The sequence below is a fragment of the Spodoptera frugiperda genome, chromosome 22 (genome assembly GCF_023101765.2).
Source record: "Spodoptera frugiperda isolate SF20-4 chromosome 22, AGI-APGP_CSIRO_Sfru_2.0, whole genome shotgun sequence".
Lineage (NCBI taxonomy): Eukaryota > Metazoa > Arthropoda > Insecta > Lepidoptera > Noctuidae > Spodoptera > Spodoptera frugiperda.
In genome coordinates this window covers 6,388,462-6,414,463 of record NC_064233.1, presented here as the reverse complement: position 1 = coordinate 6,414,463, position 26,002 = coordinate 6,388,462, and the positions used below count along the sequence as shown (strand labels likewise).

Here is a 26,002-nt window from a genome sequence, read left to right as displayed (position 1 = left end):
ATATCGCCGTGGATGAGGAGTGTCAAACTCTTACTGACTAAAAACCACCCCGTTCCTACTCCTGCCTTTTCGGCTAATTTTAAAAGCTGGCGATTCAATAACTGTAATATATGGTTATCTTGTTATTAAAATGTTGTTTTATATTGTTACAGCGCTGTGGGAAGAGCAAGAGGCGCCAGAATACGACATCGACACGGAGGATGAAAGGTGGCTGAAACAGCAAAGGCATCCTGAGCTAACAGGTAAATTATTGAACCTCCTTTATCAAGAAACCCGTCGTGTACAGGAACACAGATCCACGCGAGACACAATGTAATTTTTATTGTTGTCTTATATACGGCATACGAAAGGTTAATAATCCTACGCTGGTAGAGTGTCGACTGTTTTAGGTAACTTAAATATACCGAATCCATCAAGGATGTTGATTCCACTCTCTCGTGTAATTGTAGGTAACAGATACTTCGCTTTTTCAGGTCAGAGAGAGTTTTGAATGCTCAACCCATTACCGACACATGTGAATACTGCACCTTTTCTTCTCCTTTAATGATATCTTCTGATTTATTTCGTTGGGGGATCTACGACCGTTATTTATATCCCTGGGATGCGCTATGGATTCGGTGTTTTCGTGGTTGTATCTACTGTAGACCCTGCCTTCTGCATGTTGTGATAGAGCTGACTGAAGGTGTGTAGGTTGTATGGACTTACGATTTAACTGTACAGTTCGCCTGTACAGATAAAACTGCCCAGTTAAATCGTAAGGTGTGTAGCGTGCATTACAGGAGTTGCAGTTGGGTAAGCGTGTCCCAAAAAAGTAATAAAGCTACAATTTCACATGTTAAATGAATGTCTCTGTCTATCCGTCTATGCGGACAAATCCGTAGCAGTGAGTAACTAGCACACACCGACTGAATCAATCTAGCGGTGCAATTTGTCGTCATCATGTCGTTAGTGTGGCCCCGGCTTATTTATTGCTGGTAGCGCCGGACGTGTCGACTACCGCAGCTCAAGATAAAAATTCATTGTGGTAGAGATGGAATGGATTTTTAAAGTGGTTTTATAGAGAAAACTGATGTAAAAATTCAAAAGTCTTTAAAATACCCTTTGGTCTGAAAGAGGTGGATATAAAAGAGCTCAGTCCGGCTTAAAAGTTCGTTGACTTCTGAAAATTTGCTTTAATGACCTTAGCTTTACTCACTAAGTTTTCCTTCCCCGTTTGTTAGTGGTGTCTAAATGAATCGTGGAAAGAACATAAAACTCGGAAATTGTCATATTGGTACTTGCCGTTGGTAGGTTTCGGACCCGCACCCTCATGCATGAGAAGCGGGCGTCTTAAACCTCCGGGCCACCACAATATTAGGATCTCATCTTTCAACTTGACTAAATATCCTTGACTTCTTATTTGATAGTCAGTTAAGTGACCACTCAATTACCTGATCTATGTAATAATACAAACATTATCGTTTAACTACCTACTTCCGCGCGGTTTCACCCACTCTGCTTGGCTCCTATTGGTCATAGCGTGATGTTTTATAGCCTATAGCCTTCCTCGATAAATGCACTATTCAACACAAAATTAATTATTCAAATCGGACCAGTAGTTCTGGAGATTAGCGCGTTCAAACAAACAAACAATCAAACAAACAAACTCTTCAGCTTTATAATATTAGTATGTTTAATTTGCAGAGCTGAAATTCGAGCAGATGATGGACAAGCTGGAGAAGAGCTCGGGCCAGACGGTGGTGACCCTCAACGAGGCCAAGCTGCTGCTGGAGAGGAACGACGACCTCGTCATCGCGGTCTACGACTACTGGCTCAATAAGCGGCTTAATACGGTAATAAAAGTTTATAACTCCTTGCCGGAGTCTGTGTTTCCTGATGGGTATAACCTGGGTGTCTTCAAGGCCCGAGTGAATAGGTTGCTTATGGGCAGACGTGCTCCACCGTAGGCCGCATCATCACTTACCATCAGGTGAAATAGCGGCCAAACGTCGTCCCATTAAATGTGTAAAAAAAAAACACAAACATAATCATGTCAAATAAATAAATTGGTATATTTCTACGAAAATTCTCACTTTCACACACACAACGCCTTTATCCCCGAAGGGTTAGGCAGAGGTGCACGTTACGGCACGTAATGCCGCTTTACAATGTACGCCCAGTTTGCACCATTTGTGTTATAGACAGTCATTTTTAGATATTGTCAGTGAATTCTTAATAGGGATGAAGAATTCACCAAACCCCTAAAAGCCGGCAACATACTTAAAATAACTCCTCAGGTGGTGCGAGTGTGTGGGCTGCGCCGACAGCTTACCACCAGGTGATCCATCTACCGTCGTATACCGACCTATCCCAAAACAAGAGACTGTTACTCCAAGTAAATAATTAGACAGATTATTTCCTTTAACTAATAATGTATTGTTTTGTATATTTCCAGCAACACCCGCTGATCCTGTCGGTGAAAACAGAGAACAGGCCGGGCCAGTCGTCCAACAACCCTTACCTGGCGTTCAGGCGGCGGACAGAGAAGATGCAGACCAGAAAGAACAGGTGAGAAATACCAGATTCTTGTGAAGAAGGATTTACATCGTCAATAAGCCATTGACTCTAATAATATCTTCTTACTAGCTACTTCCGCGCGGTTTCACCCGCTCTGCTCGGTTCCTATTAATCGTAGCGTGATGTTTTATAAATGCGCTATCCAACACAAAAATAATTATTCAAATCGGATCAATAGTCCCGGAGATTAGCGCGTTCAAACAAACAAACTACTATAACAATAATTAACTTCACATTACTTAATTCCAGGAAAAACGACGAGAGCTCATACGAGAAGATGTTGAAACTGCGACGGGATTTGGCCAGAGCGTTGAGCCTGTTAGAGTTGGTTTCACGTCGAGAGAACGCCAAGCGAGAGCTCGTCCGATTGACTGCACTGATCGCCGAGCGACGGTACCACGCCGGAGACTTCGCCAACCAACTGCTGCCTGAACCACCGCCAAGGTATACTACCAACAACCAGTTTTTTTATGTTAAATGGGCCGACGTTTGGCCGCTATCTCGCCTGATAGTAAGTGATGATGCGGCCTACGGTGGAGCACGTCTGCCCATAAGCAACCTATTCACTCGGGCTTTAAAGATACCCAGGTTATACCCATCAGGAAACACAGACTCCGGCAAGGAGTTCCACTCCCTAGCAGTTCGCACAAGGAAGCTTGAAGCGAAGCGCTTCATAAGTTTAAGTCTTTGACTGCCAATAGAAAACTGTTGAAGGCAAATCCTCCGCTAACGTCGGTCACCGGTGACCACTACGGCGTTCAATGTGATAACAGACTCTGGATATCTCCTCTTCAGATTTATGTCTTTGCGGGATCCAAGACAGTTGTTCATGTCCCTGGGATGCGCCGGACTTCAGTGTTCCGGTGTTTTCATGGTTGTGTCTATTATAGATCCTGGTGCACAGGAGTTCTGAGTGGCTTATCCCAAAACTAGGGCTCTGCCCGGCTTTAAATATCACTATCCACCGAATTAGGACATGAGACGTAGTTTTTGTGTACTTCTTGATTTTATTAGGAAGTAAGGGAACAGTAAAAAGTTGTCCCGAGAGTAATTTGCGGAGTGAAATTATGATCTGAAGCATATCACTGTCAGAGATATAATTTACGCTAAAATACCACATGTACACATGGTCCACGGTTGAGTCATTACTATTAGTAAATGTTATAATATCTTCGTGACTGTTCTCTTAGATATTTAGAACAAATAGACCAAAACTGTGTTTGGTCTCTTCCTCAATTAAATGGACATTGACCCGGTTTTTTTGGCAATGACTGATTTCTGCCCACAAAGTAAGATGATACGACATTGTTGAAGCATATTTCGGGAAGCGCCAGACTGCCTTATTGGTCGAGTGGTCGTAAGTGCGGCTGCCAGACAAGAGGTCTCGGGTTCGATTCACGGGTCGGGCAAAGTATTACTGAAAATTTCTCAGTAGTAGCACGGAGTTTGGAAGTGTGCCCAGTATATGGCAATAGGCTCACCCCCTTTTACATGGGACTTATAACACAAATAGTGAAAAGTGGGTGTACTTTGTATAGCGGCATTACCTGCCGTAATGTGCACCTCTGCCTACCCCTTCGGGGATAAAAGGCGTGACGTTGCATTCTACGCCAAATATGATAAGATTGTTTTACACATGTATGTTTTATATCTCACAGGACAACCTACAGCGCAGTGCCGATATCGTCGTCGACGTTCCGTCGCGAGCCGTACCCGCTCCCCCACTACCCGCCGCGCCCACCCCCCACGCCTGTCGACCAGCCGCGACAGGTATCTATATACAACACCAAATATACACATATACACATAAACCCGGTCAACGTTATACCTCTTCTACCATCCTTCTTCATTTGTAGGAGTCTCGTCCTATTACAAATATCCTTTCCTATCCTGTTGCTTAGGATCAGGCAATTATATTATGTCTTCTTCAGACATTCTCCTCAATGTATCGACATCCTATCTTAAACTGCCTTTTTTACAAATCATTCCTCACACAATCTACTCATTCATCCACTTCTTTCTGGTAATCTCTTCTTCCTTTTCATCGATATATTGTTTGTGCCTGATGCTGTAGCATAGGAGTCTCGTCCTATTACAAATATTCTTTACTTTCCTATTGCTTAGGACCAGGCAATTGAACGATGTCTTTTTCAGACATTCTCCTCAATGTATCGACGTCCTATTCTATAATGAACTCTTTTTCTTTCATACAATCTATTATTTCACTTCTTTTCCATCTCTTTTTTCTCTGGTAATCGCTTCCTTTTCATCAAACTATTGTTTGTGCCTGATGCTGTACCAAATTCTTTCTTTTCATACATCTTTACTCTGGTCATCCCCGTTTCCGACCATCTAGTAATCCTTTGCCGTTCCATACTTCTTTTTTCATCCTATTTCTTTACCTTATTTTATCCGATAGATAGAAATTCCTATTTACATCAAAACTAAGGTATACACAAGAGGACAAAGTTCGTATAAGTTTCAGTTTATTTACAAAATGTAATCTGTCTACCTAGGTTGGTTTGTAACGGTATCTATGGTTACCTACTAAAAACAAACTTAATAAACAATGATAGACCAGCAAAGTACTGTATACAGTACAAAACCTACAATATTTTATTAATTATAATCATATTACAAAAATATAACCTATTCACCAACAAATAGGAACGAAAAAAAAAACTCGCATAGTTTATTAATTGAAAACTGTAAGCGAGTAAGATATCATGATGGTCTGTTAACTTGCAGCGTGAAAAGCGACCGTACAAGAGACGGAAACACAGGCATCCGGTCGTCGGCTCCGTGCAGGGGCTGAGAGGTATGTACACAAACACTAGCTCTGCCCCGAGGTACCTAGGTTACGTGGCGTGATGCTATACCAACGTTTGAACATTAAATCTACGGTAAAAATTGGTTTATTCAAGTCTAAATGTTATGTAATTAGCATTGTTCTAATAAATCAACAAAAGTAAGTATTCAAATCTTCAAATAAATCGTTAAAAAGAAGAAATCGAATAAAGAGACCATTATTTTATAATGGACACCTTTTCTTGCTCAAATAATGTAAACGTTTTTGCTAAAATGGTTGATTTTTTGATATATAGACTTCAAGCATGATATCTCAGGTTTAAACTATTGTTTTTGGATATTCTTTAATAGGTACTACGGAATTGGGTATGCCCCAGTATTTGATAGTAGGCTACTACTAACTAAGCCTACAATGAGTTTAATAAACTTAACTGGTTGTAAACTCCTTTAAACTCATCTCGGTAGACAAGGGTTGTCATTCATCCGAATTTCTTGGATTTCTCCTAATTTAGAAGAAGTTCAAAAAGCGTCTAGACGTCTAGGAGAATTGTTTCAAATCCAGTACACTTAGTACGAGTTTGCTTTACGTTTAAAGTAATCGAAACGAAAGCGCGTTCGGCTCTCTGATTGGTTGGTTTATTCGAGCCGTCCAATCAGAGCGCTGAACGCTCTCTCGTTTTGATTACTTTATACGTAAAGCAAACTCATACTAAGGGTACAGTTCTTTTCTCTTAAGTATCTTTAAGGAACTGTACGAAAGTTATTTTGGAAACCTGGAAACTTCAGAGATGACAACCCTAATCTACGCTAATAAATCTAGTTCATAAAAATCAGTGACCATTTGGTCACTCTCTCACTCATTTCTGTGTACATAAAAGTATGAATAATAATAAAAAAATTGAATGGTTCCAGACTCTGGCGTGTACACGTCTTCGGAGGAGGAGAGCAGCGCCCGCGCCGAGGCCGCCACTCCGCCCGACGATGGACCGTTCACATTCAGACGGAAACCCGGCTGTTATTATGAAATGGTTCGTTTTTTATACATATTCTGTGAACATTAATATTATTCTGCCTCGTTGGTCGAGTGGTCGTAAGTGCGACTGCCGAACAACTCTCGGGTTCGATTCCCGGGTCGGGCGAAGTATTACTGGGCTTTTTTCGGATTTTCGAAAAATTTCTCGGTAGTAGCACGGAGTCTGGAATTGTGTCCAGGATATAGGCTCACCCCTATTACATGGAACTTATAAAACAAATGGTGAAAAGTGGGTGTACATTGTATGCCTACCCCTTAGGGGATAAAAGGCGTTACGTTACGTCTTAATATTATTCGTATACTGGCTCGCCTATAAACATTGATATTATTCGTATACTGGCGTTTATGGTATAAGCCGGTAAACGAGCACACGGATCATCTGCTGGTAAGCAATCGCCGCCGCCCATGGACACTTGAAACACCAGAGGCGTTACAAGTGCGTTGCCGGCTTTTTGGGGGTTAGGAATTAAAGGATTGTTGTTCGGGAATCGGGGATTGGGAAAGGGGGAATTAGGCCTCCGGTAACCTCACTCACACAACGTAAGCGTTGTTTCACGGTTTTCTGTGAGGCCGTTGTATCACTCTGGTCGAGCCGGCTATCTAATCTAAGGTTTTTTGACTGTCCCATAATTTGTATCAGATTTAATAGTCGTGTGTAATATAGTGTTATGTTTGCAGCCGACGTCTACGTTGTACGGAGACCCGTTGGACCCGGAAGATACCTCCGCCGACGCTTTGTGCGAACACGAGGTCGATGAGAGGCATAGGTATGTTTTATATTGCTTATTTTAGTATTACATGTAGTGTTAATATGGAATACAGGTGCCTGCCTGTCCTGCCAACAGCAAGTACTAAGATTATTTAGACACCACTGACAAACGGTGAAGGAAAACATCGTGAGGAAACCTGGGCTTATAATTTCTAATTATAAGTTTGAAATCGCCAACCCGAAATGAGCAAGCGTAGTGATTAATGCTCAAACCTTTTCTGTGTGAGAAGAGACATTTGGCCAACAGTGGCCATTAAAAAGCTGTTGATGTTGATGGAATGGCCGTAAGATAATATGTAAGAGGGTTGTGAAATTTTAATATGGAAAGGGGATATTTACTATCGTGTGACTATGTAGGTATGGCAGTTTTGAAATTCTTATTACTTACGTTCTTCCACTTCACAATCCATCCATCGTGGAATCGAAGGTCTGCGAATAATAATGATCGTAACATGTGATTAGGCAATCTTAACAGCCATTTTTCGGACAACTTGAAAGAACAAATCTTAAAAATGGAAATCATCTTATTTTTATATGCAATACCTATGCAATTCACTATAGAAAATATTTTTGGAAGGTTTACGACAACCTTTGAACAATACTATTACCTTCTGCCGATTCATCATATTTGTAATGTTCTCTATACTAATATAACATTGTTCCCTCAGGTACACGCTGACGTCGCTCCGGTCGGAGGGCGGCACGCGCTGCATCGGGTTCGCGCGGCGGCGCGTGTCGCGCGGCGGGCGCGTCGTGCTGGACCGCACGCGCACGCCGCTGCACGACCTCTTCACGCACCTGCCCTTCACCTTCACCGACTCGCACCACTACCGCCGGGAGAAGGACGAGGAGGTAACTACATTATATTCAATTAGTAAACCCGGCGAACTGCATTTCGCCACCAATGTTTTTCCCTGTTTTCCTGTTTTTTTTTTTAATTTTCTTTGCTATAAACTAGAGCCCGAGACCTTTCCAACGAATGCAAAAATGTGGATATCGGTTCGTGCGTTCTCCAGTTATAGCGTCAGGAAGGAAAAACCAACTTATTTTTATATATTAGATTATTTAAAGAAAGAAAACGTGGCTTCGTACTAGGATTTTTGTCGTACGACATAGCAGAAAATCACTTATTTATCATGGTATTCGTACTGTACGGAATGTACCAGTTATTTTTAAGAGCCCTGGTTGGGCTTGAAATTAATCTCTATATGGACTCAAATCTAAGTCACTGGAAGAGATCTATGTACAGCAGTCCGTCAGTGACACGAAATAGAAATGAAATTACACATATTTAAGTATTATTAACTTAAGTAAACACGATCATAATCTAATAACTATAATCAACTCTTAAATTCCAGGTGGAACTCGAGACAAAAGCGCATCGTACGCCAAAAGAGATGACTCGAGACTACCATACAAGCGGCAAGTACCCCTGGAGACATGCGTTCAGGCGACACCTGGCCAGGAATCCAGAGCTCTGGACGAAGCCAGACCCAGACAACGCAGACGACGGACACACAGACAGAAATAGCCTACCAGACGTTATACAAGACAGTGTTAAAAGTGATATTAGATTTAGTGCGAGGACTATAGATGATGTTGTACAAGACAATCTGCAGAGAGTTATGAGAAAGCGTTCTTATAGCGGCTGCTCGGACAGTAGCTACGATTCGGATGAACCGCTGCAGCCCGTCGAGAAGGAGTTTGAGCAGTTTATCAATGAAGTTAATAAGAAATGGTGAGTTTTGTGCATAATCATTGTTTAAATTTGGGGATGCCTGATCTACCTGTGTGACGATATGATGAAAGTGATTATCATTACCTACCATCTTTACTAATGTTGGTCGAGTGGTCATGCGACTGCCGAGCAAGGAGTCTGGGGTTCGATTCCCGTGTCGGGCCAAAAATTACTGGGATTTTTGCGGTATTTCGAAAACGTCTCAGGAGTAGCACGGAGTCTGCAATTATGTCCAGTATATGGCAATAGGTTCACCCCCTATTACATGGGACTTATAACACAAATTGTGAAAAGTGAGCTCCGAATATCAGACATAGAGTAATCAATAATAGACATCAGAGTTTTATTGAGGTAAAAATATCAACTTTGTTAAACATGTATTGATAAATATTTCCTATTTCTTTCCAGGTTACATTTCCGACCGAAAACACCGCCCCCTTCGCCGCCCCGCCAAGAAAAGCCGGACCCCGATCAGTTCCCGATCGCCCTGGACACCCCGATCTCCGTAGAACTCAGGGCTGCTGAGAAGCCCCCGACCGAAGGCCTAGACTCGTTCACTACTTCGGAGTTCACTCTCGGAGAATTGTACCCGGATATTACTCCGGATATAGACAATAGTGCCGGTAGCCTGGACATCAGCGGTGATGATCTGCTAACTGAGAATTTTACGGGTAAGTTCCTTGCTTTTTAAAAAAAATTTTATTAAATAATGTTTCAAGGTTTTTGTACAATATGATCATGTCAGTACTAGTGGAAACGGTCAAATACTGCCGCACTCAGAATCATTTAATGGTTACTTAACCTAGTCCTTAGCAATTGTTTTCCATACAAAATTGTTACTAAGGAATAGTTTAAGTAATCATTAAATGTCTCTGAGTGCGGCAGATAGTTTCACAGCGTAGCTATTACATCTTTGTAGCATAGCTACATAGCACATCTCTGGTGAAAAATCACCCTAAAACCTTCATAGTAAAAAGCAAAAGCACCCTTATAGACTGTCAATGTTGATATCACACTATCACACATCACACTATATAATATTATAAATGTGAAAGTTTATTTGTTTGGATATTTATCCGCAAATCAAGTTGAAACTACTGAACGGTATAAGCGGACTTGAGTACTACATTAAACTGGGTTTGGCTGGTAGAAAATGCCTACAGCAATAAGCCCACCTTATGTACACATTTGACTGCACGGTTGGCGCGGTGGCTGGGCAACTGACTGCCGCGCGACGGGTAGCGGGTTCAATTCCCGCATGGAGCAACTCTTTGTGTAATCCACAAATTGTTGTTCCGGGTCTGGGTGTGATGATTGTGAACTTGTATGTTTGTGAACGCACCCACGACACTGGAGAACATCCTAATGTGGAGCAATGTTTTAAAAAAAAACATTCATGTGCATAAAGAGTTGAATAAATAAATAAATAAACTTCTTCTATCTTGTACAGGTCTGACAGAAGCACAAGTGGAGAGCATACTATCGGAGACGGACCTCAAGGCACTAGCCGAGGAGGACGACAAGAAGATAGCGATAACGGACGATATCTTGGATGAGCTGGTGAACAACGTGGACGCTAAGGATTCTTTTTTATTGCACGGCCAGAGTTCGGACGGGCGTGCCGACTCTGGCCCGAGGAAGAGAAAGGTGAGCACACGATTCTATATTTTAACTAGCTGACCCGGCAAACGTTGTCCTGTCTACACATCTTTAATTTGAAAAAAATATTGTCCAGCGGACAAAATTGTGAATCTAAACCATTCTCAGATCCCCTTGAACACACACAAAAAATTTCATCAAAATCAGTCCAGTCGTTTAAGAGAAGTTCAGTGACATACACACTTACAGAAGAATTATATATATAAAGATACACACACACACAACTCAATTTCACGCCTTTTAATCCCCGAAGGGGTAGGCAGAGGTGCACATTACGGAACGTAATGCCGCTATACAATGTACACCCACTTTTCACCATTTTGTGTTAAAGTCCCATGTAATAGGGGGTGAGCCTATTGCCATATCCTGGACACAATTCCAGACTCCGTGCTACTACCGAGAAATTTTCGAAAATCCGAAAAAAGCCCAGTAATAATTTGCCCGACCCGGGAATCGAACCCGAGACCCCTTGTCCGGCAGTCACACTTGCGACCACTCGACCAACGAGGCATTCTTTATATTTAAATATCCCACTTTTTTATTAGACTCTAGCATCCATCCTAGTATAATCTCGCCAATTTATCTGTTCAAGTTCTACTAAGGTCTTAGAGGCAATAGTAAAATTTACTTTGGAGAAATTCTCATCAATCAAATGTCAATCTCAAATCATAAGTATGTGGCGACACATTGACAAGTAACAAGTGACAGCTGACAGAAATCGCACATAGACTATCGACGAGCAAATCAACGGATGACGTCACAAATATCCTGCATCGCACATACGAAGTTTACATGCGAATTAACACGGATAGAAAATCCCAACGAACAACAGTTGGGCAGAAAGCCCGCCAGGCTGATCACCTCGCCTGGTCGGAGGATCCTCCTTTTCTTAGGGAACTTTACTCTCTGTTCCCTACCGAGAAATTTGTCAAAAAATACACATACTCGTAATATAAAAAATATATTGTATAATGTACCTATACTTTGTACATTATCATGACATTTGAAAAGTAGTGTGGCATTGAATATTTGTACCTTTCTCTTTAGGGTTTAAAAAGTTAAATTATCATAAAAACCTCGTACGTTTTCAACTAATTTCATCGAAAGATATTTCTAATAACGTATTCTCCCGCAGGCGGACGCGTTTGGTTCGACCGTCGTGAACGTAACGAACGCGGATAAAGAAATAATTTACGTGGACATGGTCAAAAACGAACCGCCGCCGCCAGCCAAGATCGAAACGCCCAAACCAATCAAAGAGGAGAAGGTGGCAGAGGTACCAGCGCCGGTACCGACCTCCAACATCATCGTCGAAGAGGTCAACGAGGTACCACACATCAAGATCGAGAAGAAACGCAAAGAGGACACCATTGAAGAGGTCCAATTACCTCACGGAGTCCAACTAAAGACTGTACAGACGAAGCACTCGCCGCTTAAGAAGCATATAATTACCTCAACCGGGCATCGAAGAGCGAGCGATGTTGCTATTGTCACTTCCGTGGCTACTGAACCGCAGGCTCCTTCTCAGCCTCAGATCGTGACTGTTGCTGTTTCTGATAGTTTGAAGGTATGTTTTGTACTTAATTTCATTTTCTATGTTCTAACTAGCAAACCCGGCGAATGATTTTCCCTGTTTTCCTGCTTTTCTCTTGAATTTTTTCCTTAATCTTTTTTGCAATAAACCTTACGGAGCCTGAGGCCTTTCCAACGAATGCAAAACCGTGGAAATCGGTTCGTGAGTTCTGGAGTTATAGCGCCAGGAAGGAAAACCCGATTTAATTTTTATATTATTCTAACTAATAACCATGTGTTTTATGGTTTTAATGCGGTCTGTTGTGAACCCCGTCATCATCCTTATTGTACCTAGTCTATAAGAAATATTCAGGAAGAAATTCTTATAATAAAACTAGTTTTTTTATGGAACACGTAAACGAGCAGACGTATCACCTGATGGTAAGCAATCGCCGCCGCCCATGGACACTTGAAACACCAGAGGCGTTACAAGTGCGTTGCCGGCCTTTTGAGGGTTAGGAATTTAAGGGTTGTTGAGGAATTGGGGATTAGGAAGATTGGGAAGGGGGTAATTGGGCCTCCGGTAACCTCACTCACACAACGAAACACAACGCAAGCGTTGTTTCACGTCGGTTTTCTATGAGGCCGTGGTATCACTCCGGTCGAGCCGGCCCATTCGTGCCGAAAAAGCATGGCTCTCCTACACTTACCTTCTTCTCCCTCTTACATCTTCAAAAACATGTATCTCTTCATACAATAAAGTTCACAATGTTATTTTGTTAAGTTTCGGATGTCTCATTAGGTTGTATAAATGTTAACATTAACTAAGTTTTATAACGCATGCTGTGCTTACCTTTAAGAAAATGTTACACAAGTATTGTTTTATATTGAATGTATTTTATATTTCTATCGTGTAAACAATTGTTAGTGAGCCAAATAATAAAATACAATAAAGCTATATAACATTACGTTTGTATTGTCCCAGGTGCGGCTACAGAACCACCTGCTGTCGGCCCAGTCGGGAGTGCTCGTGCAGAACGGACCGTTCCCGCCCGTCGTCGCCGTGCCCGTGCAGGCTAGGGATAACACAGGTATGTATTAGTTTTTAACTTTAAACCATTTTTTTACATAATATCGCACCTTCTGTATGAAAAAGGGCCGAAGTGCTAATATGTATTAAACATTTTCAAGATAGAAGTTTTAAAGTTTTTATAGGGTTTTTATAGGCATCCTCCTCCTTGCGTCGTTTATCCTCAATGCTGAGGGTCGTGACCCCGACGAATAACTCTCTGGTTAACTATATTTCGCCATGTTGCTCTATCTTCGGCGATGTGGATGGCGTCGCAGACTGTGGTCTCCAGTGTGGCACGGATTTGGTCCGACCAACGTATCGGACTCCTGCCCCTTGGTCTTTATAGGCATATTTAACTTATTTTCGGAAATTTTAGCACTTCCGCCCTTGTCTTACCGAAGGATCTTAGCGATGAATTGATTTTTAGTTAATATGAATAATGTCTGCTATATCCAACTACGAATATTAGATCAGAAGGGTGTCAAAGAAATAAAACATCCGAAAGCGATCACGGTATATTGGCGACTGAATACAATTACATACATACATGAACTGCGGGCGCAGCCGCATCGCCGTTCAATACACGTACATATTATTAATATTATAGGTACAAAGAACCATGTGCATAGCCTACAGATTATATACGGTCTAATTAATAGTAGAATAGGGATCGCTATTCACCCTGTTTTACCGTATATAATCTGTGAATAGAGGTGAATAGGGACAGAAGAGAGGTGAATAGGTACAGGGAAATTCTTGACAGTATCTAGTACACAGGTTTAAAAAGTTACTTAAGCTAGAGATTGTACATGCATATTCTACAGTCGAGTCTTGTCAATTTAAAACTTTCGATTTGTGAAGAGGATTGTTTCCTTAAGCGCTGCGCCTCCTCCTTAGCCAACATGACTGCTTCGCAGAAGGAGGAGACGGCATCCCAGTGTCGCTCGCTCCATTTGCAGAATCCCTCCAGTTTCAAATTAACGAGAGTTGATTGTATTTCGAAAAGTTTCCTGCGGGCTCTTATGTGTTTGGGATTGAAAGATCCAGTTTATTGACGCTGTGAGGTGTAGATTAGATATAAATAAGACATGCAAAACTGTTTTCATGTGTAGAAAATGAAATACAAAGTATTGTAATGTCGACTAGACGAGCATGCTTTGTATCGGCAACCATTTTGAGACGCATGTATTGTTATTGAGAGCTATGCTCGGAGTCTCTCTGAAGGATCAAATCCGTAACGAGGTGATCCGACAGAGAACTAAAGTTACCGACATAGCTCAAAGGATTAGCAAGCTGAAATGGCAGTGGGCCGGTCACATTTGTCGAAGAACCGATGACCGTTGGGGTAAACGTGTTCTAGAGTGGAGACCGCGTCTAGGCAAGCGTAGTGTAGGGCTAGGTGGAGTGACGATCAGATGGGGCCCAGCAGGGCTGATGCCTGATCCGGAGCTGCGGACTACCTAGCGGGTTAACCGGGGCTCCGGCTCGAAAAGCAGGAGAAGGAGCGAGGTGGTTTTTAGTCATTAAGAGTCTCACTCTCGCCCCGCCCAAGGCGGGAGAAGTCATAGGATGATTTTCACCCCTCAAAAAAAAAAAAAGGTGGAGTGACTATATCCGCAAGGTGGCTGGTAGTGGTTGGATGCGTAGAGCTGAAGATCGAGCTCAGTGGCGTGCCATTAGAGAGGCCTATGTCCAGCAGTGGACGAGAACAGGCTGATGATGATGTATTGTTTAACGGCTATGAAATTTGGTTTACTGAGTTGAACTAAAAGTTTTATCTATATGTATAATTGACCAAGACTTTTGACTCATTATTTCGTTCAATAGCAGCATTTACGAGCGAAAAATTTGGGAATCGAGGGATTGACACAACATTACTATTTAAAACTGTACAAGCAAACCGGGAAACTTCTTTTCGCCAACAATGATTTTCCTAGCTTCACTGACAGACAGACTGACGGACAATTCAATTTGACGTTTCAAAAGTGCCTTATTTAGGATTAATTGAAATAAATGCTTTGACTTTGACTTTGACTTTGACCTTGTTTTCCTGCTTTTCTCTTGAATTTCTCTTGAATTTTCATGCTATAAATCTCACGGAACCTGAAACCTTTCCAACGTATGCCACCTTTCAAACAAACCGTCGAAATCGGTTTGTGCGTTCTGGAGTTATAGCATCAGGAAAGAAAACCCGACTTATTTTTATATGTAAGAATTTATTGTTTTTCGAAGTTACTCTCCGCGAAATTTGACACATTAATCCATGCGATGAAACCAACCATTCCATTTGGAAGTTGGGGTCCCTAAAACGGCCATTTCGTAGGCGTCCATACGTTCTTCAGGTGATGAAAATCTCCGACACGCAATTTATTTTTTACACCTGCATTTTACGTTAGATTATTTGACTCATTCCAATTATCGTGTATGTCACATGTCGATCTTGCTCAGTCAGCTTACGCTCAGGATCAATGTTTTCTTGACGACCAGTCAGTTTTTGGACGCCCTTGACGGGGATCTTCAGTGAGCCTGACACGTCCACGTTGAAATTCAGCATACCAGAGATAAATTGTGGTTTTGGATGGGGCTTCAAATGCAGAAAGCAACCGATCAACTCACTGTTTTTGTGTTAAACCACTTTGAAAGTCACACAATCACTTTTCATCATCACTCTTGAATTTTCACGAGTCATTTTCAGTTACTCAACGTATAGTACAATTACTAGTAACTTGTTTCGTACAAGGTTGACAAGACCGAGAATCTTTTTGTAAATAAATAAATTGTATTCGATTCTTAAAACCAGGGAATGTTCAATTAATAAGATTTTAAAATGACAGGAACAGTGGACATATTCCATTACCGATACTTTTAGTGCAGCCCTCGTATAGTGCGTGTATTGGTGCTTCGGACAAAGAGACATTTTATTTCGCTTTTCTATAAACTGTCTTCTCATCGATATTCTGTGTCTGTTATACTTTCATTCTATTAGATGATCTCTAAAACTTGGTTTGAGTCAGATTTATGTAATATAATGTGTGTTTTCTCTATGAAGAACACCAACGTCTTTGGTTGGGATTGTGTCTGATATCTTTGTGAAGAGTCCAGCAAGAGTATTCCGTATGGTATCGTTTGTCCCCAGGTACAGTCAGCGCAGCCAGCGCCAGCGGCAGCACGAGCTCTACCCCGGCGGCCAGCTCGGCGGGCGGCGGGCGGCGCCTGTCCGCGCCGCTCGTGCAGCTGGCGGGCGGCGCGCTGCACAAGCACGTGCTGCACGCGCCGCACGCGCCGCTCGTCGTCGCGCAGTCGCATCTACAGCACGTGCCGCCCAGCAAGCTCAAGGTACTCCACGCGCACCCGCTCACGCAGACACAGCGCACCGCGCTGCTCGCGCAGAACCGGGCGCTGGCCGGCCTGCCCGCCGTCGTGTCGCTGGCCGCGCTCGACGGCAAGGCGCCCGCCGCGCTGCTGAAGGCGGCGCCCGGCTCCGTCGCGCAGCTGTTCGAGATCAAGGCCGGCCAGCTCGGCAAGGGCCCGCACCTCGTCAACGTCGTGCGCCAGCCCGCGCCCCGCGCGCCCCCCGACGACAAGCGCCGCGTCAACCTCAGCCTCGACGGGCGCCAGCTCGTGCGCGCCGCGCTGCCCGGCGCCGTGCGCCACCAGATCCAGCTCAAGTCGCGCGCGCTCGGGCCCGTGGCGCCGCGCGCGCTGGTCGCCAACCTGCTGCACAAGGCCGTGCCGCTGCCGCGCGCCGCGCACAAGATCGCGCTGGGCGGCGCCGCGCAGCCGCTGTCGGCCAACGTGTCGGCCATCGCCTTCGCGGCGCCCGCGCAGCTCAAGCGGCGGCTGGGCCCCCCGCGCGCCCCCGCCGCGCCCGGCGCCCCGCCCGCCGAGCCGGCGCCGTCGACGTCCGGCGCGGCGGCGGCGCCGGCGCCCGAGGAGACGGCGCCCACGAACGGCGCGGTGCGGCGCCGGGCGCCGGACACGCTGCCGATGGAGGTCACGTGACCCGCGCCGCGCCTGCTGCGTGTCAACTTGTACAAGGCTGTGAAATAGTTAATCCGAGGCCGCCGTACGACACCGCTTCCTAGGTACACCGGCCCTCGCTAGTTTTTTTTAGCAAAAGAGACATTCGTTAGTTTTGTTTTGTTCGTTTAATGTGTAATGTGCGCGTGGGGACGGAATAGAAATGTTTAAACATGTGTAAAATAATAACCGCATTACTGTGTATCATATAGTTTTATGTGTATTATAAATAATGAAAATATTTACTTAATAACTCGGTGAGGCGCGGTCGCGCGGTCGCGTGTCCCGCGCTCGGCAGATCGTATAGTTTAGTATTATTTTGTGTTTGTACCATTAATTTATTATTAGACAACTTGTATATAGAGACAGTTCCGTTTGATATCACCCTTATGTTGTTAGTGATAAGGTCGGTAGTCGACCGGCGACGTCTCCGGCCGTGTTCCAGGATATACTTGTAACCGCACTCGCTTGTATGCAACATTGCCGACACGGAATACTGAATCAATATATCGACCATGTCCGGCAACCCTACGAAATTGTAACGTGTGGCAACACTGGAGACGATCGCAGTGTTGCTATAGTAATAATAAATACTTAAGTATCTGCTTTCGATGGGAGGCAATGTATGTAAAAATTATTTCGTGTGATTATGTACCTCGGTGGGCGCCAATTGGCACTTGTACCGAGTCGCCCTTGTAAGGATGCCTTTCTGTAGCTCTTATATTAACGAAAATGGACTCTGGAGAGAATAGAGACGCCTCTAAAGGGATTATAACATTCAATTGATACGCCGTGTGAACAATAATGAGACTTAATACAACTAAACTTGGCATAATGTAAATATTTGAACTTGTTGTACACATATCTTATTGGTTCAGAAGTATAATCTCCGCTAAATATATCTCTATTCGATCCAAAGTAGCAATGTACGCGATTGTAAAATTATTCGGTCAGGACTCTGAAGTTAGTCGCGAAGCAATAACTCTCATGTACCTAACTTCATGGTGCACATGTACTGATTAAAATTAAAAAGAAATGACTTTGTAATGTACACTGCTGTGTGTTATTTGTAAATGTGTTTTGTAGGAGTAAAGGACACAATTTTTAAATAAAATCCCTGCCGACTACCCCTAAAACACCTTTTAATTAAGAGTTACTTAGCGTGAGGGAGCATCTACAGTAACCTCTTACCTCTATGTGTTGCTTATAGTTAGGTGTCGCTATGTTTCTCCTAACTTGCTGAATTCTTTTTCATGTCAGTCTGTCTGTCCGTATGTTTGAACAGACATCACGCAGTAACTGCTGTACGGATTCGGATGAAATTGAGCGCAGAGATAGATTGTAGCGTAGTATAACGGCTAGGCTCTCTATTTCTCAACTATTGGACGGTTCACTTAGTTCAGTCGCTTGTTTCAATTGTCCTGGTAGTTACTAGCAGGTTGATGTGGTCTATTGACAAGGCGGGCGAAGTCGGTGGCATGTGTAGTATCTTAATAATAATTTTATATAGTATCAAAGGTCTGCTGTGATTTTTTAAGGTGGAGGGGGGGGGATTATCCAATGTCTTCTCTCGCCTTGGGCGAGGCGAAATGGAGTATCAGACTTGATCACAATTTTTTTTGCTATTTGCTACCTCCAAGTGACCATTTGCGACACTAGCGCCGCCGTGGCGAGTTTCGGAACCGGAGACTTGCTCGGCGCAGCTAAATAACATTGTGTTCCTTACCTCTACATGACATATTACGTAATAAAATAAATATTATGACAAATTCATATTTCATAACTGCCTTATAAATAAACTTAATTGAAAAAATATCTTTCATAGTATTGTCAACTTTTAATATTCTACATTAAGGTCGAAAATCTATTGAAAATATTTGTCCTTTTCAGTTTATAATTATGTTTGATTAGCAAAACGGATCGCGAATAAAATGTACCGAATTATATAATAATAAATAAATAGTAGCATATGACTGTTTGCACGTACTGTAGTGCGGGACGGCAGTCGACTAGTAGTCGATACGATTCTTTGTATAACAGTGTAAATGACGGCAGATCAAGGTATACTAAATGTTGTAAACATTTCTAATTGATTTTATTGATTTTATCATTGTAATATAACGTTTGAAATTCCGTTTAAAAATGGTTTAGTATCTCTACTCCTCAAATCCCCCAATCCCCCTCAAATCCCCTAACCTCCCAATCCTCAGATACCTAACCCCCATATTAAAGCCGGCAATGAACTTATAACTCCCCTGATGTTGCGTGTGTCCACAGACGGCGCCGATTGCTTACCATCAGATGATACGTCTGCTCGTTTACCTCCCAATCCCATAAAAAATTACATTATTAACTAATTTAATACTTCGAAATTGATTTTCAACATTATTCCTCTAAAATAAGATTCAAAATCCATTAAACATGTTTAGTATAGTTTGATTCGCGGTCAGACTGCTTTGAACCCGTGACTATATGCAGTAGCCACACAAATATAGACCCTATTGTAAAGGGGAGAAGGCAGTGTATTGTATATAATTATGGTTTGCTATCCCCCGAGGGGGGGGCAGAAGCTGGTAGTCTGTAGCTGCTTGTCTAGTTTGCAAGATATTTACGTTAGGACGGTAGCTCGTCAATGTATACTAAATTGTAATGAAATTTCAACTTTATTCACTCGCAGATAAGGTTGAAAATCTATTGCAGAATGGTGTATGTTGATGTGCACACGTAAATAGTAATATGAAGCTTACTTCTATAATTTATATTGACAAAGAACCCCAAAACCATCTCATAATTAACAGTTACTTAGCATGTAGCACCTAACTAAAGGAACCCCTTACTTGTACCGGTAGGGGTCTCTTATAACTCGGTGAACACGAATATATCGTTAAGTGTTACCTATCATTATCTATTCACCTCACTACAGCAAGGACCAAACAATCAGCTACACCTACCGCTCTGCCGACCCCCCGTACGATATAATACGACTTGTAATTAAAGATATGACACTCAAGTGAGATTCCCAATATGTTTGTAACGTTAGCCTGTATTTTTAAACGCGTTTTTGTATTCCGCCCGCGTACATGTCGAGGTATACGGAACCAGTATAAATAGGACGTCGAATGTGCTTTAGGGTCAATTTGTACTAGCGCAGAGTCGAAGCGCATCGGAGCGTCTTTCCAAAACTGAACATGACAAATTCAACCTTAACTCCACAGCGTAACGCACACATTTCCGAACAACAACCCTTAAATTCCTAACCTCCAAAAAGTCGTGGTGTTTCCACTGTCCTTGGGCGGCGGCGATTGCTTACCATCAGGTGATACGTCTGCACGTTTACCGACGTGTTTTATATAAAAAAAACACTACTTCTGAGATTTTAAAAAGGCGCTCGAATTCCGAAGTATGCGCGTCTGCGCGTGAACAACGCGGATTGGTGCGCGCGCATTCTCGCGTATCCATGCGCCCACTAGCGAACCTACGCGTCATCAGTTGGAAATTGGCCTGCGTCGGTGTTGATCACGATGGACTATCGCGCGTATTCTAGCGAATGCGCGCGTTTTCGCTGGAATTTGCTTTGGTTGTCAAGAATTTGATGCGCTTTGACTCTGCGCTAGTATAAATTGACCCTTAGGATCATACAAAGCGAGAACATGGTAGACTGGGGCCTTAGTCTGCTATTACAATTGTGTCAGAATGGTCGATCACTGAGCAGTGCGAGAGGGACGGAGCTATGTAGGTTGTATAGCTCCGTCCCTCTTGCACTGTAGCAGAGCAGACTAAGGCCCCTGGTTCATTGTAACCAATGAAAATTAAACGTTCAATGTTCTACAGGATCATACGTGATAAACTGGTTATGTAACAACCAGTATAAACTGACCGTCGGATGTACGGAAATGTCGTACAAAGCGAGATCATTGTTAAACTGGTTTTGTATAGCTCGATGTGTCGTTTGTAAATCGCGCGCTCGTTCTCACAACTCTTGCGCTGCTATATACATGTAAAGAATAATGTGTCTGTCTGCCGTTTCTATACTGTGGCTCAGTCCTCCTCCCATCAGACAACTACGTATCCCCCATCCCCCCTCTAAATTAGATCCCCATGCCCCCTCTAAATTCGATCCCCCATCCCCCCTCTAAATTAGATCCCCATGCCCCCTCTAAATTCGATACCCCATCCCCCCTCTAAATTCGATCCCCCGTACCCATAACCCTCAATCTCCGAGTCCCCTAAAGGCTGATAACGCACTTGTAACTCCTCTGGTGTTGCGAGTGTCCATGGGTGAGGCTTATTGCTTACCATCAGGTGATCCGTCTGCTCGTTTACCTGTTTATTTCATGAAACATTTATAATATTCTACTACGAGGAACGCCGCAGTATTATACATGTATCGCTGATTCTGTTACATTGTAATTATATTGGCTTTCTATGTTTCTTAAGTAATTTTATTCGTTTTCCAATCAAATGAACACACAGACAGTCACAATATTATAGTTTGATTGTTATTTCTATCTCATTTTTGTAATAAAACCTTAATAAATCAATCTTCAAGCTTTATTTAAACAAATAACAACCTTATTTACATGTAAATTAAAGTCATTTTACATTACACGCATCAGTTGTGCGAACAGTTCGCGTTACCGCGGAACATGTTCCGTATATAAATATGACATGTACAACGTTTATGTGTGTGCAGATGAGCGCATGTAAAGCTATACCTGTCTGACAGTACATTTACAAGCCTATCGCCGCGACATAAGGTTGGGAATGCATTAAAAAGTGGGGGATACGTTGATATGCCACGCTATACAGCGCTGTTTAATACATTCACAACCTTATTGTCGCGTTCTAAGGTCGTAATTGCATTAATGAAGGAAGGTTAGCTCGACACGACGACTACGACCATGGGGTCCGTAAAGTAATCGATATGATAAACTGTAGAGTACTAGGGAGTGTGTCCATTCAAATTATTAGATATATACGTGTAGAGACACAATGTAGGTAGATAGAAATAAAACAAATAATTATTGTTTTCGTTCATTTTTTATATGGCAACATTGTACGCTGCGGCCTGTGCTCGTTCGCGGGGGTTGCCACGTAATAAATACGCTTCGATGTAACATGCAACGTGCAACGTGTCGCGCAACGATCATAGCACGCAACGCTTGCCATCAGATTTGCCTCGTCAGTCTTAATGTAGTTTCTTTTTCGGGATAACAGATGTATAATGGAAATATTTTGTCTGTTCGAATCACTTCTTGTTAGAAATTTTGCAGAAAAAAAGCAAAAAAAAAATGTTAAAAATATCGTGTATTTTAATGTAAAGTAAAAAAAACATTGGGGTTTAATCTAGCTATGCGAAATTATATCGAGTCGTGTTACGCAAGTGTCCTGTTGTCTCAACGATTATAAAAAATTTCGTGGGAACGTTTTTCATGGCAGCCCATCGCGCATGCGCTGCTAGGAAAAATGTCTCGCAACAAAAAAATGTAACGGTTTAACTATGTCTATACATATATAATTAGTAAGTATCATATACTGTACAAAAAGGCTGCAAATTTGGGAAAAAATGTAAAAAAAAGAATCGGCCCCAAGTTGTCGTTGGGGCCGATAACATACGCTTAGTAACGTGAATAGAATGATGTACCTCATAAGTTTCTGAATTCTAGTTTAGGCGTAGTCGTTGTGGTCGCTCGCGTCGCTCGTCCCGCTCGCGCCGCTCGCATCGCTCGCCCGCGCCGCGGCCGCCGGTTATTATTTGTTCAGCCTCGTTGGAGCTACAGCGGACGTACATTTGTTGTAAATATTATTATTTTGTATCTCTCTGCCCGCTCTGCGTGCGAGCTTCAGTCAGCTTGGCGAGCGTTGAGCGCCGAGCGCCGAGCGGCGAGCGCCGAGCGGCCACAACTGACGCGACGCAATTATACATTATCGCTCTGTAAAAATGTTTGTAAAATAGTCATGTTCACAATTTCAGTGTAGTTTTGTTGATTCTTTTTTTCAACCGGAAATTGCTGAATAAAGCGACGATTCTGTTTCATAAGTTTGTTTTATTTCTCACTTGTAACACTTTACTTACGGATGAAGTTAATAACCGATTTTCACATTAGCTGTGCGTATGGAGTTTCTGTCAACAAGGCAGAGATGTTTGAGAAATCGGTTACTAATTTCAACCATTAAACCTTCCTCGTGAATTATTTACACATTGTACAGTTGTGTTTGAGTATACTGCGAACATTGATTCACAGTTACACAGAAAGAACGCAACGCAACGTCACGCCTTTTATCCCCGAAGGGGTAGGCAGAGGTGCACATTACGGCACGTAATGCCGCTGTACAATATACACCCACTTTTCACTATGTAAGTCTCATGTAATAGATGGTGAACCTATTGCCATATACCGGTCACAGTTTCAGACTGCGTGCTACTACTTAGTAATTTTCGAAAAGTCGAAAAATGCGCAGCAATTCGTTGCCCGACCCGGGAATCGAACCCGAGACCCCTTGCCTGGCAGTCGCATTTGCAACCACTCGGCCAACGAGGCAGGCAGACACAGAAGCATTCTTATTATTTTTCTACTTATCTACAGTACTCCCAAATTAATAATAGGCATGCACATGTAACATCTTCGTCAATGTTCGTATTCCCGGAAACACCCGAATCATTGAATCGTAAGTATACAGTATGGAGATCACCCATATGACTTAAATGAAACTACAAGTAGTACTCGTCCACAGAAGCATAATACAACTAAATATTACAGCGAAAACTTAAAATTAATCACGTATTAAATTCTGTGTGAACAGCTCCATGTTCCTTGATCACAGAAGAGCTGTAATGTTGTAGGTTGTCTAGGAATGTTACGGATATGCGGCGCGGCTGTTATAATGCCGTATTTGTAAAGAGTGTTCAAATTAGTTCAAAGAGAATAATGCACTTTTTGGCTTAGCTGCTGGGCCTATTTCGTTCATTTTTCAAATGTTAACAAGTATGCGGTTTAAATTATATAATAAGAGGTTTCTCCATACAATATAAATAGGTAAATAAAAGAAAATACTAAACTATGAATAACACTTACACTAGTACTAAAACTAATACTATAGTATTATTTTTTACCAGTTTTCCTGAATATAATGAAATCACAAATAAAACTGATCGAGCGACTTCTGCCTATTTTGTCTCTGAAGTAGAGCCTGCTGATACCCCGGCCTCAAAGTCTTCTCTGATCGAGAGGCTTTTAATATACGGTGGTCTCGGTTACTAATACTCTGGAGGAATTCGTGTTGTACTGGATAACTGTATAGGTAACTTTGTATTTCATTGTAAGCGGACTGTAAGTTCTTATGAGAAATATTTCCTTGCTGGTGTCGCGCAGTCTACTCGGTCATGATGAAGAGTCCCTCTGTGACTCGACACTAGTACAGCTTATAGTGCCGGTAGCCTGGACATCAGCGGTGATGATCTGCTGACTGAGAATGTTACGGGTAAGTTAATATTTCAAGTTTTTGATCAATATGATCATGACAAAACGACAGAGGTGGCTTTTATATACTCCATGAACTGCAGTCTTCCCGCTGATATTCTGTGTCCGCTACAGTTTCACTTCGGAAGATCTCCGAAATGTAGTTTGAGGTTTTGGGTTAAACGTGTTTGGTTAGAATGTTGTCCGCTCGCTCTGTGACTAGTTGAAGAATGTCCGGCACGGTATGGTTTGCCTCCAGCCACAGTAAGCGCGGCCAGCGCCAGCGGCAGCACGAGCGCGGCCCCGGCGGCCAGCTCGGCGGGCGGCGGGCGGCGCCTGTCCGCGCCGCTCGTGCAGCTGGCGGGCGGCGCGCTGCACAAGCACGTGCTGCACGCGCCGCACGCGCCGCTCGTCGTCGCGCAGTCGCATCTACAGCACGTGCCGCCCAGCAAGCTCAAGGTACTCCACGCGCACCCGCTCACGCAGACACAGCGCACCGCGCTGCTCGCGCAGAACCGGGCGCTGGCCGGCCTGCCCGCCGTCGTGTCGCTGGCCGCGCTCGACGGCAAGGCGCCCGCCGCGCTGCTGAAGGCGGCGCCCGGCTCCGTCGCGCAGCTGTTCGAGATCAAGGCCGGCCAGCTCGGCAAGGGCCCGCACCTCGTCAACGTCGTGCGCCAGCCCGCGCCCCGCGCGCCCCCCGACGACAAGCGCCGCGTCAACCTCAGCCTCGACGGGCGCCAGCTCGTGCGCGCCGCGCTGCCCGGCGCCGTGCGCCACCAGATCCAGCTCAAGTCGCGCGCGCTCGGGCCCGTGGCGCCGCGCGCGCTGGTCGCCAACCTGCTGCACAAGGCCGTGCCGCTGCCGCGCGCCGCGCACAAGATCGCGCTGGGCGGCGCCGCGCAGCCGCTGTCGGCCAACGTGTCGGCCATCGCCTTCGCGGCGCCCGCGCAGCTCAAGCGGCGGCTGGGCCCCCGAGCGCCCCCGCCGCGCCCGGCGCCCCGCCCGCCGAGCCGGCGCCGTCGACGTCCGGCGCGGCGGCGGCGCCGGCGCCCGAGGAGACGGCGCCCACGAACGGCGCGGTGCGGCGCCGGACGCCGGACACGCTGCCGATGGAGGTCACGTGACCCGCGCCGCGCCTGCTGCGTGTCAACTTGTACAAGGCTGTGAAATAGTTAATCCGAGGCCGCCGTACGACACCGCTTCCTAGGTACACCGGCCCTCGCTAGTTTTTTTTAGCAAAAGAGACATTCGTTAGTTTTGTTTTGTTCGTTTAATGTGTAATGTGCGCGTGGGGACGGAATAGAAATGTTTAAACATGTGTAAAATAATAACCGCATTACTGTGTATCATATAGTTTTATGTGTATTATAAATAA

General features: G+C 43.8%; 1 protein-coding gene across 1 annotated transcript in view; it reads left to right on the top strand.

Annotated features, from left to right (window-relative positions):
* LOC118279527 (uncharacterized) overlaps nucleotides 1–26,002 on the top strand; it is a 165,898-nt gene that overhangs the window by 122,122 nt on the left and 17,774 nt on the right. Inside the window, exons 3-19 of the mRNA XM_050702466.1 lie at nucleotides 153–242; nucleotides 1,684–1,832; nucleotides 2,435–2,547; nucleotides 2,806–3,000; nucleotides 4,215–4,326; nucleotides 5,305–5,374; nucleotides 6,277–6,392; nucleotides 7,076–7,164; nucleotides 7,835–8,018; nucleotides 8,525–8,904; nucleotides 9,313–9,575; nucleotides 10,355–10,551; nucleotides 11,699–12,130; nucleotides 13,061–13,166; nucleotides 16,284–17,145; nucleotides 24,585–24,649; nucleotides 24,851–25,780. Of these exons, the coding sequence (XP_050558423.1) occupies nucleotides 153–242; nucleotides 1,684–1,832; nucleotides 2,435–2,547; nucleotides 2,806–3,000; nucleotides 4,215–4,326; nucleotides 5,305–5,374; nucleotides 6,277–6,392; nucleotides 7,076–7,164; nucleotides 7,835–8,018; nucleotides 8,525–8,904; nucleotides 9,313–9,575; nucleotides 10,355–10,551; nucleotides 11,699–12,130; nucleotides 13,061–13,166; nucleotides 16,284–17,145; nucleotides 24,585–24,649; nucleotides 24,851–25,780 (4,353 nt within the window). The remainder of the gene's footprint in view (nucleotides 1–152; nucleotides 243–1,683; nucleotides 1,833–2,434; nucleotides 2,548–2,805; nucleotides 3,001–4,214; nucleotides 4,327–5,304; nucleotides 5,375–6,276; nucleotides 6,393–7,075; nucleotides 7,165–7,834; nucleotides 8,019–8,524; nucleotides 8,905–9,312; nucleotides 9,576–10,354; nucleotides 10,552–11,698; nucleotides 12,131–13,060; nucleotides 13,167–16,283; nucleotides 17,146–24,584; nucleotides 24,650–24,850; nucleotides 25,781–26,002) is intronic.